This window comes from Coenobita brevimanus, chromosome 76, assembly GCF_032717465.1.
Source record: "Coenobita brevimanus isolate Jiangsu-jjx chromosome 76, ASM3271746v2, whole genome shotgun sequence".
Taxonomy (NCBI): Eukaryota; Metazoa; Arthropoda; class Malacostraca; order Decapoda; family Coenobitidae; genus Coenobita; species Coenobita brevimanus.
In genome coordinates, this window is record NC_137029.1 from 7,729,735 (window position 1) to 7,748,301 (window position 18,567).

Genomic DNA, 18,567 nt, shown 5'->3' on the forward strand with positions numbered 1-18,567 from the left:
TGTCTGACCATTTTATGTCCTAATTTATTGGCGAAATTGGGTGACATGGCATCCTTATCAATTACTGTCCTGCCCCCTACTCACCCAAGCCTTGAAACACGTACCCAGGCTTGCCCAGCCGCGCTCAGGATCAGTAATTACAGTGACGATGGAAAGACAAGACAGGTCGCGCTCCCCCCAGCCTAGCACAACCCATGGTGATCCTTCCAACCCAAAATTTACACCATCTGTTTGCCCCAAAGTGCCCAGAGTGAAAGGAAAATGCCTATTTACCTCAACACCAAGGAAAGTGTCACCTAAGTTCCTTGATACAATCAACTGAAATTTGTATTGCTGTAGATTATCAAAAGACAGTGAATTCAAATCATCTGGTAATGAGGAAGAGGATGGTGACAGTGATGGATGTGTTAGTCAGCTAGAAGTTGACGATGTAGTGGATGAATATAAAGGAGAAAGTGAAGATGATACTACTAATAGTGAAAGTGAAAGTAGCAGGGAGGAGTGTGGTGTGAGTAGGCAGCGGTCAGGAAACGCAAGGAGACGGCGTGGGGTGAGGTCCCAGAGGTTTAGAGATATCACACAGCCACTGGCTGTTGGTGTTGTGTCTGAACCCTTTGTGTGGAAAGGAAAACCACGCAATTACCAGCCACAGACATTTGATTTTGACAGGAATGGGCATAACTCTGGAATTACACATGATTTTCCAGTAAGTGAGGAAGAAAAGGATGATGAAATGGCTTATTTCTTTGCTTTCTTTGGTAATGAAGTAACAGACCTTATTGTCAAGGAAACGAATAAGTTTTATGTTTATGAAACCCAAGGAGACACTGCAGAACTGACTGGTAAATGGAAGCGTTATCACGACACACATGTTACAGAACTGTATGTGTTCATAGCCCTTAATATTCTCATGAGCCATGTGAAGAAACACATTCTGAAGGAATACTTGAGTGTGAATGACATAACTTCTGTCATGACTTTCAGCAAGTACATGGCTAGGGACCGCTATGTACAGCTACTGCGTTATCTGCATTTCACTGATAACAATAATCCGAATGGCCAGGACAGGCAGTGGAAAATTAGGGCACTGTTTGATATGTTGAAGGCAAGGTTCGTGAAATTCTTTCGGCCCTTTCAGAACCTGGTAATTGTCGAAAGCTTGGTGCTCTTCTGGGGACGAGTAAGTTTTCAGTACATCCCTTCAAAGAGGCACTGCTATGGAATAAAGTTTTTTGTCGTCTGTGATTGTGAGACTGGGTAAGTCCTTGACATGATTGTGTACACCACCAATGACATGGATATTCCTAAGGTGGCTTAGAATGATCTGCTAGGATTTAGTAGGCATGTTGTGACAAAAATGATGGGACCATACCTGGATAAGAAGCATGTGCTCTTCACAGACGGTTATTACACATCACCAAACCTTACCAAATTCCTTCTGGATCATGACAGGCTTATATGGCACAGTGAGGCCTAATAGAAAGAACATGCCATTATTCCTCAATACCAAAGAGCAGTATGACATCCAATACGAGGTGTCGGAAAATTGCATCTTGGTTGGTAGGTGGATGGACAGAAAACTAGTGCAAATCCTGTCAACGGCACATGCAGGTAACATGGTGACCAGTGACAAGGTTGACCGTGTGACAAAGGAGAGAATAAAGAAGCCAGATGCCATCATGCAATACAGTGAGAATATGCACCTAGTTGACAAGAGCGATATGCAGATTGCAACCACTGACTGTTTGAGGAAAAACGCGAAATGGTATAAGAAAATGTTTCTCCACCTTCTGGATATCACTATGTTACAAGCCTACAACTTGTACCATGTCAAGACTGGCAAGCATACATCGCTCAGAATCTTCAGCAAAAGTGTGATCGAGCAATTGCTGGCGAAATACGGTACAGTAACATCGACTGTAGCTGGACATCTGAAGGCAGAAGGTCAACCAGACAGGTTGTTAGGTAGAGATTACATCTCCTGGCACTATCCTGAATATCTTCCTGTGGATGCAAAAGGCCACAAGCAGCAGAGGAAGTGTATCGTGTGCTGCAATACTGTCAGGCGTCCTGGGAAATGCAGAGATGTCACAACTTGGTGCCCAGGCTGTAATGCTGGTATGTGTGCCCTGCTTCCGGGAGTATCACACACTCAAAAACTACTAAATAAAAATAAGTGAACAGTTGTAAATAAATGCATGTCTTTTAGTGTTATCAGTGTTCAATTAATACAGAATATACATACGTAAGTTCTTCTCTTATAAGTGTCCAAGTAAAATATAATATATGTTCGTACGTTCTCTTATAAGTGCTCAATTAAAATAGAATATATGTACGTAAGTTCCTTTCTTATAAGTGTTCAAGTAAAATAGTATATATGTATGTAAGTTCTCTTAAGTGTTCAAGTAAAATAGAAAACAAATGAATAAGATTCTGAAGACATTGAACAGTGTAAACAATGCAAAAATGATAAATGTAGTGATCAGTGATGAAAAAAATGAAAGTGAGTGAAAAGTCCACTAACCTCGCACCAGGTGCACTTGGTGATAAGCTGCCTGTCCGTGCGCCTCCCTTGCTCCTCCCTTCCTCCTCCTCCAGCCAGCACAGACGTATTACCACGTAAATAACACCTCTTACCTTCATTTTTCATCCATTTTCATCGATTTATGCATGTTTAGGCTTATTCCGTGATACTTTATTTTTCCGAAAATGTGCCGCCCCGCATGGTCATATAATTGATAAGTCCCCCACCCATAAGGGGTGAAGGAGAGGGTGAAGAGAAAGAGGACCGATGCACCAAGGAGGAAAATATGGAAGTTGAAAACCAAGCAGTAACCGATGCCTTTTATAGTGAGATGAAGCGTGGTGGCTGAACAGGAAGACATTGATAAAAGTGTTAATGAATAGTACAGAGCCCTCAGGAACAGCCTCTTGAGAGTTAGTGATTCAGTGTGTGAATGGACAAGGTTTCCCCCAAGACATAAAGTAACTTGGTGGTGGGATTTGGGTGTAGAAGCTGCAGTTAAGAAGAAAAGAAGGCTTTTCAGGGAGTGGAGAAAGGATGATATCAGAGAAGAATTTTTGGCTGCCAGATGTAGGGCTAGAAGAGAGGTTTACAGGGAAGAGTCTGAATCTCAGAGACTTTTACTTGATAACCTAAATAGTGGGGAAAGGAAGAATATGATATTTAAGGTGGCGAATGTGATGAAGAGAGAGAACAGGGATATCATTGGTGAGCAGTGTGTGAAGAATGATGAAGGAAAGTTATTGATGAACACTGGGGATATGAAAGACGCCTGGAGAGAGCACTACAACCGGTTGTTGATTAAGGAGTTTGACTGAGACAAGGAAGATTTGGAGCCAGTAGATCCAGTGTTTGACCCTTGGCCATTCATTGACAGTTACTGTGATCAGGGCAATAGGTAGGATGCAGGTGGGGAAGGTGGCAGATGTGTCTGGGTTAACTGCAGAAATGTTGAAAGCCTCAGGAGATTTAGGAGTGGGGTTAGTCACTGGTTTGATAAATACGATTATACATGAGGGAAGAGGTTGTGTAGATCGGATATTCATTCTTAGGTGTTTAGTGGAAAACTTTCTAGAGAAGGGAAAGAAGCTGTATGTGACCTTAATGGATTTTGAGAAAGCATATGACAGGGTGGACAGACAAGGAGTGTGGAAAGTATTAAGGATAAATGGAGTAAATGGGAAGTTATTGAATACTGTGAGGAGTATGTATGAGGGTGCTAAGGTTGCAGTGCATGTGGATAGTGAACTGAGAAAATTTTTCTATCTGAATATTGGATTGAAACAAGGATGTGTCATGTCTCCATAGGTGCTCAATCTATATATGGATGGGGTTATAAAAGAGATACAAGTTAGAGCAGTGGATGTTGGAGTGACCATAAAAAGGGAGGACAGTGTTTGGAAACTCCCTGTGCTGTTGTTTGCAGATGATACTGTATTGTTAAGTGAAGATGAAGGGGAACTGCAAGGCTTGGTGAATGAGTTTGGGAGTGTGTGTAAGAAATGAAATCCAAAGGTGAATGTAGGGAAGAGCAAAGTTGTGGTCTTTGAGAGAAGTGAAGTCACTGAATGTATAGTAAGGCTGGATGAGGAGGAAATGGAAAATGTGAGGGCATTTAAGTACTTGGGTAGTGTGAAGAGTAAGGATGGAAATTTAGAGGGTGAAGTGCTTGAAAAGGTACAACAGGGAAGAAAGATTGCTGGTTCTTTGAAAACAGTGATAAGGAACAGGGAAGTGAGCATGGAAATAAAAAAGTCATTGCATGACACTATTGTGATACCAACTTGTATGTATGGAAGTGAAGCTTGGACCTTGTTGGAAGGACACAAGTCAAGACTGAGAGCAGTGGAAATGAGTGATTTGAGAGGAGCATGTGGAGTTGCATAGAGAGACTGACAAAAGAGGAAGTGAAGGAGCACTGTGGTGTGGATGTGAATGTGATAGAAAGCACTAGGAGAAATACATTGAGATGGTTTGGCCATGTGGAAAGGATGGTGAGCGAGAGACTAACGATGAGAGTCTATGCAAGTGAGGTGGAGGGGGGGAGAGGGAGGGGGAGTCCGAGGATGAGATGGAGGGATGGGGTGGAGAGGTATATGAGAGAGAGAGGGGGATGTGAGCTGGGACCATGGAAGTGAAATGGCATTGGACAGGGCGACAAGGAAGCAGTTTGTTTGTGGCCACCCCTTACAGGATTGAAGGCAGGCGTCTGGCAGTAGGTAGGTAGATAGATAGATATATGAGTGTTGTCCCAGATGATTGGCTGAAGAGTGTAATTGTAACTGTTTATAAGGGGAAGGATGATGTCCTGGAAAGAGGAAATTATAAAGCATAAAGCTTGTGGACCAGATAATGAAGATAGTGGAGAGAGTTCTAGAAGGTATGATTAGAGATAGAGTAAATATTGATGAGATGCAGTTTGGGTTTACGTCAGGCATAGGGACCACCGATGCCATATTTATTGTTTGACAGCTTCAGGAAAAATATATAGGAAAGAAAAGGGAACTGTACTTTGTTTTTGTTGATCTGGAAAAGGCCTTTGACAGTCTCCAGAAAGATGGTGAAGTGGGCAATGAGAAAGCTTGGAATCGAGGAGTGGCTGGTTAGGGTGGTTATGGCCATGTATGTGGGTGCTTGCACCCAGGGAAGGGTGAAAGGAGTTTTGAGTGAGGAGTTTTCTGTGAATGTTTGTGTGCATCAGGGGTCAGTCTTGAGCCCCTTGTTGTTTATTATGGTACTTGAAGCCCTCTCACATCACTTCAGAAATGGACTTTCATGGGAGATTTTATATGCTGATGATTTGGTGTTGATGGCAGAGAATGAAAAGGAGGCGGAGGAAGGGTTTAGGAAATGGAGATATCGTATGGGGCACAAGGGCTTAAGAATAAATGCAGATAAAACAAAAGTGTTGGTACCTAGGGCTGGGGTCAGTACTGTCAAAGAAGAAGGGGAGTGGTCATGTGCGATTTGCCACAAGGGCATGGGAAGTAATTCCATCTTGTGCAGTGTTTGTGATAAATGTGTGCACAAAAGATGTAGGGGTATTAGAGGTAAACTGCGAGATAACACTGATTTCACATGTGCGGTGTGTCGTGGAGAGCATGTGGAGATTGCCAGGGGTGAAAGGATTGAACTTGCTGGTGACTCTCTTGAGTGTGTGGAAGAGTCTTGTTATTTGGGGGATGTGTTATGTGCTGGAGGTGGGGCTAGAGTAAGGAGTGGTTGGAAGAAGTTCAGGGAGCTTTTGCCTCTCCTAACATAGAGAGGGCTCTCCCTCCGTGCTAAGAGGTCTTTGTATGCGGCATGTATTAGGAGTGTATTGCTGTATGGTAGTGAGACCTGGAAGTGAAGGAAGAGGATATTCGCCGGCTCAGACATATAGATATGGCAATGAATAGATAGATGTGCAGTGCGTCCCTGAGTGTGAGGCCTGGGGGGACTAGGTTTGTGATGGAAGAGTTGTGAGGTCGGATGGGACTGGAGTGTATTGCTTTTGTGATGAGGAGGGGGTAGATCGAGATGGTTTGGGCACGTGGAGAGGATGGAAGAGGATAATTAGGGGTAGAAAGCGAGAAGTGTTAATGTTGGGAGTTGGGTAGCTAGAGGTAGACAGAAAAAGACCTGTAACAAGGTCATTGAGTGTGGCCTCAGGGATATGGGACTAGATCGGGAAGCTGCCAGAGATCGAGCAGCATGGAGAGCCACCATTAGGTGACCCAGGCTGATGCATGCAAGCATGTTGGAGCCTTCAAAAACAAAATGAAATTAAACAAAATGAAGCAAACCTTGGTGTAATTGCCCTGTAGGTTCATGTAAGGGACTACAGCAGACCCTTGTTATATGATGAACTGGTATGAGATGAATCACATAAATGATGAAAAAGTTAGGACTTTTTTCAGTATTTAATAGTATTTTAACTTAATATGATGATAATGATCCCTACAAAGCCTCATAGGTTGATATATGGATGCTATTTGGCTTATATGATTGACCTCATGCAAGTCAACAGTCATTTGCTTGTTCCACGATGGCATTTGCACTCATCACTGTTGTGTGTGTTAGTGTCATTGATGAAACAGCAGTATGGTGCTGGAGTTCAAGCAGCAAATGAAGTGCAATAAAGTGAAATAGCTGCCAAGTCACTCTGTCACCCACCATTTGACTACCCTCCCCCCAACTCACCCCCCCCCTCCCTCATATACCTCTCAACTCCATCCCTCCACCTCATCCTCGGTCTACCCCTCCCTCTCCCTCCCTCCACCTCACCTACATACACCCTCTTAGTCAGTCTTTCATTCTCCATTCTCTCCACATGTCCAAACCACCTCAGTGTATGAGATTCTCCTAATCTTCTCAACCACATCCACATCTACCCCACAACGTTCCTTCACTTCTTCATTCGTCAACCTATCCCTCCATGTCACTCCACATGCTCCTCTCAAGTAACTCATTTCCACTGCTCTCACTCTTGACTTGTTCCCCTCTAGCAAGGTCCACGCCTCGCTTCCATACGTCAGGGTAGGGATCACAATACTATCATGCAGTGACTTCTTAACTTCCATACTCACCTCCCTATTTCTCATCACTGCTTTCAGTGTACCAACAACTTTCCTTCCCTGCTGTACCCTTTCACGTACTTCATCCCCCAAAGTTCCATCCTTACTCATCACACTACCCAAGTACTTGAATGCACTCACATTCTCCATATCCTCACCATCCCACCTCACTGCACACTCTGTGACTTCATTCCTCTCAAACACCATAACTTTACTTTTGTTTACATTAACTTTCAGCTTCCTCCTCCTACACACTGTCCCAAATTCATTCACCAAACCTTGCAACTCCCATTCATCTTCACTCAACAATACTGTATCATCAGCAAACAGCAACACCGGAAGCTTCCAAATCTCACCCTCATTCATTAGGGCCACCCCCACATCCACTGCCCTACCTTGCACCTCCTTTACAACCCCATCCATATATATATTAAACAGCCATGGAGACATCACACACCCCTGTTTCAGTCCCACATTGAGATCAAAGAACTCACTCAGCTCACCATCCACTCGCACCGTAGCCCTAGCTCCCTCGTACATACTCTTTACAGCACTCAACAATTTCCCCTCCACTCCATATATTCTTAATACCTTCCACATACCTTGCCTATCTATTCTGTCATAAGCTTTCTCCAAGTCCATGAAGACAGCATACACTTTCCTTCCCTTCTCTAGATACTTCTCCACTAAACATCTTAGAACAAATATCTGATCTACACACCCTTTTCCCTTCCTAAATCCCCTTGTTCTTCTCCAACTAGCTCCTCTGTCATATGCCTAACCCTATCAATGAGTATTCTACCATATATTTTACCAGTCACACTAAGAAGGCAAATACCCCTATGGTTACCACATACTTCTCTCTCCCCTTTTCCTTTGTACAGAGGAACAATTATCCCTGATTTCCAGTCCTCTGGAACCCTTCCCTCTTCCCAAGCCAATCTACACAACTTCCATATCCACTCCACAACAATCTCACCCCCATACCTAAGCATTTCACCACACACTCCATCAATTCCTGGGGCCTTTCCCAGCTTAATCTTCTTCATCGCTTCCACTACTTCCGCCCTACTGATCTCTTCCTCCCTCCTCTCAACTCTTCTTCTCCCAGCCATTCCCCAACCACTTATACTCACACTGCTCTCACTCTTTACATTCAACAAATCCTCAAAGTGCTCCTTCCATCTCCTCAATTTCTCTCTCTTCTCCACCAACAATCTATTATTCCTATATTTCACTCCCCTATTATTTCCCCTTTCACACTGCCTTACTTTCTTTACCTCCTTCCAGAACAATTTCTTACTCTCCCTCCATTTCACACTCAGATTCCTCCCAAACTCTTCATCCACTTTCTTCTTACTCTCCTTCACCAGTCTCTTAACCTCCCTTCTCCTGCTCACATATACCTCTCTCTTCTCTCTCTCATCTTCTCCCCTACCTCTACTCACCAACCATTCACCATATGCCTTCTTCTTTTGTTCCACAGCTCGTTTCACCTCATCATTCCACCATGCTGTCCCTTGCACACCCCTACATCTCCTCCTCACTCCACAAACCACCTCACACGCTGCGCCTATCTCTTCCGTGAATATCTTACATACGTCTTCCACCCCTTCCATCTGCTCTAGCTCATACCTTCCCAATCTCTCTTCCACTATGCTCTTATACTCTGTCATTTTCTCACTATCTTGCAATTTCTCCACTCTTCTCACAGGAGCTGCTTCCTCCTGTCTTCCCCTTCGCCTTCTCAACCACTTTCTTTGCATCTTTACCTTGGCCATCACTAAGTGATGGTCCGAGACTCCATTCCCCCACCCTCTCCACACTCTTGCATCCAACACTTGTCTTCTCATTCGCTCATCCACACACACATAGTCTAACATTGCCTTTCGTTCAACAAGTTCACCATCCATCCTCCTCATCACTCTCCATGTATACCGGTGGATCATCTTATGACGAAAGTAGGTGTTGGCTATTGCCAACCCCTTACAAGCACAGATGTCCACCAAAGCACTACCATTCCCATCTACTTCAGCTGGCACACCCCACTGACCAACCACTCCATCCACTCGTACATTCCCAACTTTGCCATTCATGTCTCCAATCAACAGCACTCTCTCGCTCCTCTCAAACTTCTTTGTTGGGTGGGTGATGCATGGCCAAACACATGTCCCCAGTGAGCCCTTCTAATAATTGAGTGTACATGGTAAATCATTATGCAGTGGATTTTTTCAAATGCATTCTCATCATAACATGAGGGCGTGATGCACATGCTGTATTTTCAAAGCTATAAATGCACGTGATCACCATACCATACCTTATACTGTCGACAGTTACTGACAGCATATGCATCCTCATTGTAAAATGAGAACATAGTGTACATGCTATACAGTATGCTCTATAAATGCACATGTTTACCATAATGTAGTTTATATTGCTCACAATTAATGACAGCATTTGAAAGAATTCAGGCATCTTTATGCTTGTAGTGTGAAACCTTAGTCTATCTATTTATCTTTTGCCAGGTACCTTAATCTCATAAGGGGTGGCCACAAACAAATTGCCTCCATGTCACTTGGTACCGTGCCATTTCACTGCCCTGCTCCCAGCTCACATCCCCCTCTCTCATATATCTCTCCACTCCATCCCTCCGTCTCATCCTTGACCTCCCCCTCCCTCTCCCCCTCACTCACATATACAGTACTTTCCTTGTTAGTCTTTCACTCTCCATCCTCCCCACGTGGCCAAACCACCTCGGTGTATTTCTTGTAATGCTTTCTATCACATCCACATCCACACCACAATGCTCCTTCACTTCCTCACATGTCAGTCTCTCTCTTCATTTATCTCCACATGCTCCTGTCACATAACTCATTTGCACATCTCTCACTCTTGACTTGTCCTTCCAACCTAAGTGTTTCCATTAAATATTTTTGTAAAAAAAATGATAACTTTTTTTTTTTTAAAGAGTACATAGTAATCACATAACATGATGAAAGTTATGTCGAACATATAGTGAATAAATTCCAATGTCTGTAGTTGTATTTCAGTAAGTACTACATGTTTTGGCAGCTACTTGCACAATGGACACTTTCGGGTAGTTGATGCAATTACCCTAGACTTTGCACAACTACCCCACCATATGATCTGGTAAATGAGTGTGTTAGAAAGCAAGGTATGGAAGGTAATGAGGCTTGGGAATTGACAAGAGCTTGACTTGGTTAGATAAAGTCTGTATGGAGATGCACTTCACAGGAATTTGGCACCCCATTTAAAACTTGGTAATTGATAAAATGACTCTCTGGTAGGTGTGTGTAAAGTGCATTGATGAAAAATGTAAAGATATATATATGTACAGTAAAAGTCCTCCAATACGGCCACTTGTTATCCAAAAATCCCAATACCTGTACTCTGAATTTTTCAAAGCAATTTTTTTTTTTTTGGGGGGGGGGGCTTTATCTAAGGATTTATCTGGCTTGGACTTGCTCTTGAATGTGCTTGTATCAGCCTGCAACTATTCATCTACACTTCTATGCATTTCTGATGAGTAAAACAATTAACCTATATCACTTTAAATGTTTATTTATCGATCATGTACACTCATGATTACTGGTTTCTGCTCAGGGCTGCCCCCTTCATACCCCGTATATACCCATGGAAGACAGGAGGGGGGAATGAAATGAGTTCCACTCCCCTCTACCCCGGCTCCCAATCCTCCCTCATACCCCTACCCTACCCAACCCCCCACTCATCATTCTTAACTGGCAGATACATCTCGAGCTAGCCTCATACTTTACACTCATACAGAACATAAAATGCTAGGATATGTAAAGTGTATAATATAACCATGAACACACTGCAGCAAGAAATTAATGCATTATAACATTGACAGTAAAACAAAAATATTAACAACGGCCATCCCAGGCCTCATGCGTTGAGTGTGTGTGTGTGTGCGTGTGTGCATGCATGCGTGCGTGCGTGCATGCGTGCGTGCGTGCATATGTGTGTGTGTGTGTGTGTGTGTGTGTGTGTGTGTGTGTGTGTGTGTGTGTGTGTGCGCGCGCGCACGCGTGCAACGTGAGGCCTGAGGTGGCTGTTGTTAATGTGTTTGTTTTACCATCAACGTCATAATGCATTAATTTCTTGCCGTAGCTTGATGATAGTTATATAATATACTTTTTACATATCCTAGTGTTCTATGTTTGTATTAGTAGTAGGACCAAGAGTGTTAAGCATGAAATCAGCTTGAGATGAAACTGCTAGTTAAGAATGATCGGAGGGGGAGTAGGGGTATTGAGGAAGGTTGGGAACTGTGGTAGAGGTGGGTGTAGTTCATTTTGTCCCCCCTCCTCTCTTCCCTGGGTGTATAGGGATAGGAAGGGGGCACCCTTGGGCAGAAATTAGTGATCATGAGTGTACATATTTCTAATGTTTTCAGAGGTGTATAAACCAACAGTCCAAAAGACCCTCGGTCCTTTGCCATTCGAATTACGCGACTTATGCTGTACTTGGTTAGGCTTGTGAAGTGCAGCCAGGATTGCAGTAGTTTGACTGTTGCATATGTGAATGTGCACCCCATTTCACTTGGCATACTGGTTTTCCCACTTTCAAGATTTTTGTTTCTTTGTTTCTAGATACTAGTTCACCCCATGGTGCTGAAGAGGGACACCTTCACCTGATGGTACCAGTATTACCAGGTGTTGGAGCTGCCTGGTTATACAAATGTTCCTCAGCTCCCTATCCTTGAAAGGGAGGATGGTGGAAGGCAGGGGAGGGGCAGCTTCAGCCTGCAATCCACTGGGTTCATGTTTAGATGAGCCTGGGGTTGCAACTACTAGCTATTACTATTATTACCCCACCCCATCTTTTGGTGGGAAAAGAGGTCAGGATGATGATGAGGAATACATTACCTTATACAATATACTGTATATATATATATATATATATATACATACATTATATATACATATATATATATATATATATATATATATATATATATGCAGTGGTTCCTTGTTTTTTGACGCATTTTACTTCGACACCTCGTTTTTTGCGGAAGAAAAAAGTTTCCAAGTTTTCTCACACTTCGATGATTTCCCTACATTTTGCTCCTCCCAGCCGGCAGCCGAAACTCAGCAGACAGTGGGTACCAACGCTCAGTCTAGGGCCAGTACCTACGAAATTACTAAGTATTTAGTTTTGACTTCTACTTAAGTCCCAGGCTGGAGTACTTTACTGAGTGGACTACTTAAGTGCTACCATCGATACTGCATAGCGCTCCACTCAACAAAGTAAAGTACAAGACTCCTAAGTGGAGGAAATCTGGATGAAAAGCAGTGCATAGCAAAATTCATGTGAATAAAACAATGAATTATTTCAGACACAGTGCATGAGCAATCGAGATTTTGTTACTAATTTTACAAATAGGAGGTACAACTATTTTTTGTGTGTTGAATGCAGAGTTAAATTTGACTTTCTTGGTGGTATTTTCCATCATCCACGTTACGTCGTTACCCTTTTGATTTATGCCGTTTGTAGTCATTTCCCCATCAAAACCTAGACAATTCCGTGTTACCCTTTTGATTTATGCCGTTTGTAGTCATTTCCCCATCGAAACCTAGACAATTCCGTGTGGTGTACGTTTTAAGATGTTTTCCTGGTGTTTTGTATGTATGTATTTTACTGACTGCCTATGATAAATAATTGTTACCACATGGCACTAAATAATGGTTACCACATGGCACAGCTAGTGCCGAATATAGTGACAAAATTCATTAGGAATCCCTTCACGACTTCCCATCGACGAGTCTTTCAGTCAGTCGTTTCCCCGTTGAAACTGGTTAGGTTAGGTAAGATTATGTTTGGTTCCCCATTCTTCATGCTTGCAAGATGTTTCCCGGTAATTTTCTTCATATACTTAAATGTCTACATGATTATGGCAAAGAATTATTACCATGGAACATGGACATAACTGAATTTAGGGCAATTATGGATAGCTTGCATGACCTTGGCTGGTCGTTTCCCCGTCAAAGACTGGTTTGGTTAGGTTATGGACAATACTCTTTAGATACACTTTCTTGTTGTTTCCTGTTATTCTACACATGTATTCTAATTTGCTGTATGAATATATTACCAGATTATTACCTTGAGGCACAGCTATAGCTAGGTTTTGGAAAAATTCATCAATAATTGCCTGCATAATATACAGTAACCTCAACGTGTCCCACGTTTCCCCATCAAAGCGTTTGACCTATTGTTCTCTGATTGTTATTTCTTCTGCAAAACAGCCACAACATTCGCAACAATACGACTCAAGCCTTGTTGTATTTCATTGGTAAATAAGTTGTAGATGAACAAGGAAAAAAGGTCATATGGGAAGTAGACACATGTAAGTTGTTGTGATCGTAATGTACCATACATACAATCTTCAGCCGTGTCGTGCTATTATTTCGTAATGAAGAATCGTTACATGTTTCTCATAACACTATTTATGTTGGTTTTGATGGACAGATACATGAAATGGGTGTAAAATAAATCTTATCGATATTTAAGGAAGGAAAGAATAATAACCGGCCCACGACCGAGATGGTAGACTCAGCCCACCAATTTTTTATTCTATTTGACTATTATTATGGCCTCTCTTCCTTGTAGCAGTGAGTAAAATAATGTTATAATTTCTCCCTTCCTTTTAGTGACAAAGAGGGCACAAAATTACTGTGGTTTAGTTTACAGACTTTGATGTCGATAATTAAATAATCTGGTGAAAAGTGGCAGTTTTTTCTTGGTTAGCGACATTGGGAGTTGTGGCTCTCACTTCCCACATAATAAAGATATTCGAGAAGTTACTAAGGGACAAGATCATTATGTATTTGAAGAGCAGTGATCTGACATGCTCAGCATGGGAACCAGCCTATCCACCCTCAACAGTAAACACACCTTCACTTACAACTCAGGCCAGTCTTCAGTTCATTTCTGGTAAGGATTTTTGGTGTTGCAACTCTTCATAACAGTTTTAATGTCTTTTCAGGTTCATGTTTATTGTGTTATGATGTTTTAGCACAAGTAAACACTCTTTATTTAAGTTTGGGTAGGGCTTGTTTCATGTTATAATTCTTTATGTTGGTGTTATGGTTCTTTCTGATAGGGTAGGTATGTGTCGCACTGGAATGCTCCTCTATTTTTCCTATTGATTCTTAACTTCACACTTCGACGTTTCACATTTTGGGCAGTTTTGGCGGAACATCCAAGCAGCGAAAAACGAGGAACCATTGTATATATATATATATATATATATATATATATATATATATATATATCCATCTATCTATCTCTCTATCTGTATATAAAATTACCTTGACTCTTCTCTTACGGGAACCTGGTCAGGTCCCGAGTCATGCAGTCGTTTAGAGAATTTGAAAGTGGTTATTGTTACAGAATGGATATGAGGGTGGTGCCCGGTTTGATGGCATTGCCCAGCCTTCCATCCCTCCCCCACCGCCAGGAGTGGCACCTAATGCAGCCCAGCTGGCTGCAGCCTCAGGTGCTCATGTGGCTGCCACACAGAAGAAGTCCTCCTTCCTTTCTGGAGTCTCGGGGGGAGGATATACATTCTTCTAAAAGGCAGTGCAGTTGGTCATGTCTGAAATTATATAATGGTGTAACCTTATGTTAGACATAACTTCAGAATGCTTTAGATACATTTATTTTAAGTACAAGAAGGAGCATGATGGCATATAGAAGTAATGGGTTGATGAATGGTAGAAATTTTGTCTTAAACTGACCATGCCTCCATCATTCTAATATTAAAGTGATGATGTCTCCACCATTTCTGTCATGTACTATATCTTTAAAGTCAAATTACATGATTTAGTGTGAACAATAGTAGCACAACTTAACATTTATTGTAGTTCACTTAATGCATGATTGAGAAAAGGACTGTGCTATGAAAACTGACATGGAAAGAACTCGAAAGTAAATACTTTTCTATGTGTTTTTTATTTGACTGACTCGTTGTAAGTGCAGTTTACTCAGCTTGGTTCAATTTTGTTGATTGTTGATCATTTAAAAAAATTTATTTGTAACTATTCTTCCCAGTGTCATGGATGCATATGGGGTCCTTCATAACATTCCTGGAAATAGATTGTATTTCACATCTAAAATTAAATTTGATCAGATTCTGGAGCAAAGTGTAGCTTTGCCATAATAGTACCAGTAATACAAATCATGGATGAGCACTGTGTGTTAAGTTTTATCACTCTGAGAACTGGTTGCATTGCTTTCCTCTAATATACACTACATACCAGGTGAGTGTTTACAGACTCGCTGTGTAGGGTAGTGACCACTATCACTCATCTCCTTCAGTCTGAGATGTCTCTTTTTAACCCGTAGCGCGCTAGCGACGTAGGTATATGTCTCCCTCTAAAACGCCAGTGATATAGATGTACGTCGAACACCAATGAGAAGTCATTGCAAGCAACTGAAGTATAATAGAAGGTAATAATGTATCTTGCTAACTTCAGATATTTTTCCATCACGCTTATGACACTGATTTAGGAGCATGTGAGGCAAGTGACAGTCTTCACAGGCTCACAGCCGCTCTTCCCTCTTAATATCCTCAAAGATTTCAGAGGTCGATTGGCATCAACCCGACTGGATTCAGCCAACTGTCTGGCTTTGGTGATTACTTTTATTAGTGTCAGGGATCTAATATTGATGTTTTAAAGCCTATTTAGTCAAAAAAATAAAAATCCAAAATTGGCTGCTATAGAGGGGTATCATTTTTTTTTTTTTTTAAATGCCCAGCGCGGTACGGGTTAAGGTAATAAAATAATGTGGTATTAGCCAGAATAAAATTAAGGTATCATCTGATTAAAGGGGCTAGTGTACATCTTTTTAAAGCCCTTTGTTCAGAGAAACCTCTTGTTAACTAAATGAAACTGTTTGGTGGTAGGCAGAAGAAAATAACTTGTCTTTTGCCAGAATGTGTTAAAGATTTTTATATAATGAAATCCATTAATTAGAATGTAAACTTTTTCTGGTGTTATTGATTGAGAAAGAAATTGTAGATGTTTGAGCTAAGTATCTTGTATGTAAAGCAGCAGATTGGCTGCTTACTAATATAAACAGCAAATAACAATATATTTTATATCCAGTTGAAGTTGTTAGAGTAAAGAGAAGGTGTAGGTACTGTATAGTGTGGAGTTTTACAGATTTCAAATGTATTTGTAGTTTCGTTCTTTGGATGAACTGGAATCGGTAACTGCTTACCATCACTGAATTTTCTCCATAGCAAGTTTTGTTATTACATGTTAATGTTTTACATTTATCTTCGAACACTGTAAAATGTATTTGTACTGTAAATTAAGCAGCATATTATTATTATTATTATTATTATTATTATTATTATTATTATTTTATTGATTTTTTTTTTTAAAGGAAACTTTGCCTTTAAGTTATTTCTTTATCAGGTTGATAAAATTATTAATTGTGTCAAAAATTTACAGCACTAATCACATAAGCAGATAGATATATGGTGCACATAAAGGTTTTCAGCAGTAGGAATTAAAACATACACATCTATTACGCTACGCAAATAACTAGCTTTGGCTTTTTTTTTTTCTCTTAATTCATACACTCTGGGTAGATTCATGATTTTCACTCATCTTTAGCTGGTGGTCTTTATTTAATAGAAGGAATACTGTAGGGGAAAAAAAACAAAAAAAAACATAATAGAAACTTATTCTTTCTTTTGGAAATAAACACCAAAAATACCTTGGCTGCTTTTGTCACCGTGCTGTGGCAGGGAGATGCAGTACAGTAACTTTTGACCAATTTATGGCTAAAAACAGCATTATTAGAGACTGAGGGCCTCTGAGATCCAGCAAGCAGTGCAGGCTGGCCTCAGTGGCCCAGCCAATGCTACTTGGAATGACAGGAGAGCCATTGTGGATACTGTAGAGGAGCTGAAGAATATTCCCTGGAGTAAACAGTTTAAGTGTGACAAATGATTTTCATAACTTAGCTAATACAGTGCTTACAAGGAAAGCAGTGAAATGTGCAGTTAAAAACCATATGTTGTGAGATTTCAGAATTAGTTGCTCTCATGTCATCATTTCTAGAAATTTTTCCTATTTAGTAGATAACTTTGAAGTTGAGAACTTTCATGCAGTTTAAGGACAAGTTGATGAAGTTCAGTAAGCATTTATCATCTGAATTACTTCAACATCGTTTACTGGAGTATTGTACTGTTTGTTATCAGCTATGTTATACGGACTCACATTCTATAGAAATTTCAGTTTTTAAGCCCCTTATAGGAAGTATTTAGACTTAACCATATTTATATACTGTACTGTACTATATATGATGCATATATTGACTCATGTGACTTTGTTTGTATAGGGTTCCTCATCATTCACACTGAAAGCTCAGATACACCATATGCATATTGAATATGACAATTATACATACCAGCCATTAATCTGTTTGTATGTATATTTGTATATAGGTGCTTTATGTGTGTAAATATAAAGTAACTATAATCTTGCATTTATTGAACAGTGACATAATCTCTACTTTTGAAATCTTTCTGAAAATTATATATATACTTTACAGGGTGCTCTTGTTAATTCTTGAAGTGAGGTTTGTAATGCAACAGGTCAGTAACTTGTGAACTTGTGAATGTGGTTGCATATGCAGTTAGATGCAGTGGACACTATTTACTCCTGCTTTGAGTGATTTGGCATTGAGTCTTGACCTCCTCTGAGTGAATGATGAGAAATGTGTACAATATGGTTTTAATGACTGCAGTGCATATACCTGTATAGCAATATGAATTTAATGTATTCTTACCAAATTTTATATATAAGAGTAGTCTACATTTAGTAGACCATACAGTTGTATATTACTTCAATTAACCAATAAACAGTTGCACCAAAAGTATTTCTTGATTCACACATTGCTTAAGCATGTGAGTTTCCTAAACAGTTAATGCTCAGAAAGTTTTATACATGTACTGTATTCAGAGTGTTCAGTTGGAAACTTTATGAACTTTATCACTATTACCATCAAAATCTTTTTTCTCCACCAGAGAATAGGGTGAGGTAGGATCCAGAAATAAACTGTCAACAACATATCCTATGAAATGGGCCAATCATTCACATATCATTCAAGGCCTGAAAATCTTGGCTTCACCCCACAAACTGAACTATCTCATCATTATCGCCTAATCCTGTGTTGCCCCATGAGAAGTGTAGCAGCCCGGGGCTAGGCAAGTTGGTCCTTGCATTTAAGATGAGATTGACCAGCCCCACTCATCCCTAAGTGGCATTATGTGAGCAATAAACCCCAACCATCCCTTGGATATAAACTTGCACAGGCTCAATTCCAGTAAACCACTAGATGCCATGATTTGGTTATATGGATCTGCCTATTTTTAAACCTTACTGATTCGTTTGCACAGGAATGAGCTTGTCAAAATGGATTAGGCGG

The 18,567-nt window shown here is 40.8% G+C and overlaps 1 protein-coding gene across 3 annotated transcripts in view; it reads left to right on the forward strand.

Annotated features, from left to right (window-relative positions):
• The window catches only part of LOC145408289 (uncharacterized), a 132,413-nt gene extending 115,206 nt beyond the window's left edge, over positions 1-17,207 (forward strand). For all 3 annotated transcript variants that reach the window (XM_080279062.1, XM_080279063.1, XM_080279064.1), the window contains one exon: positions 14,515-17,207. In XM_080279062.1, coding sequence (XP_080135188.1) covers positions 14,515-14,697 — 183 coding nt within the window. In that variant the 3' untranslated portion in view covers positions 14,698-17,207. The remainder of the gene's footprint in view (positions 1-14,514) is intronic.
• Positions 17,208-18,567: the final 1,360 nt, after the last annotated feature.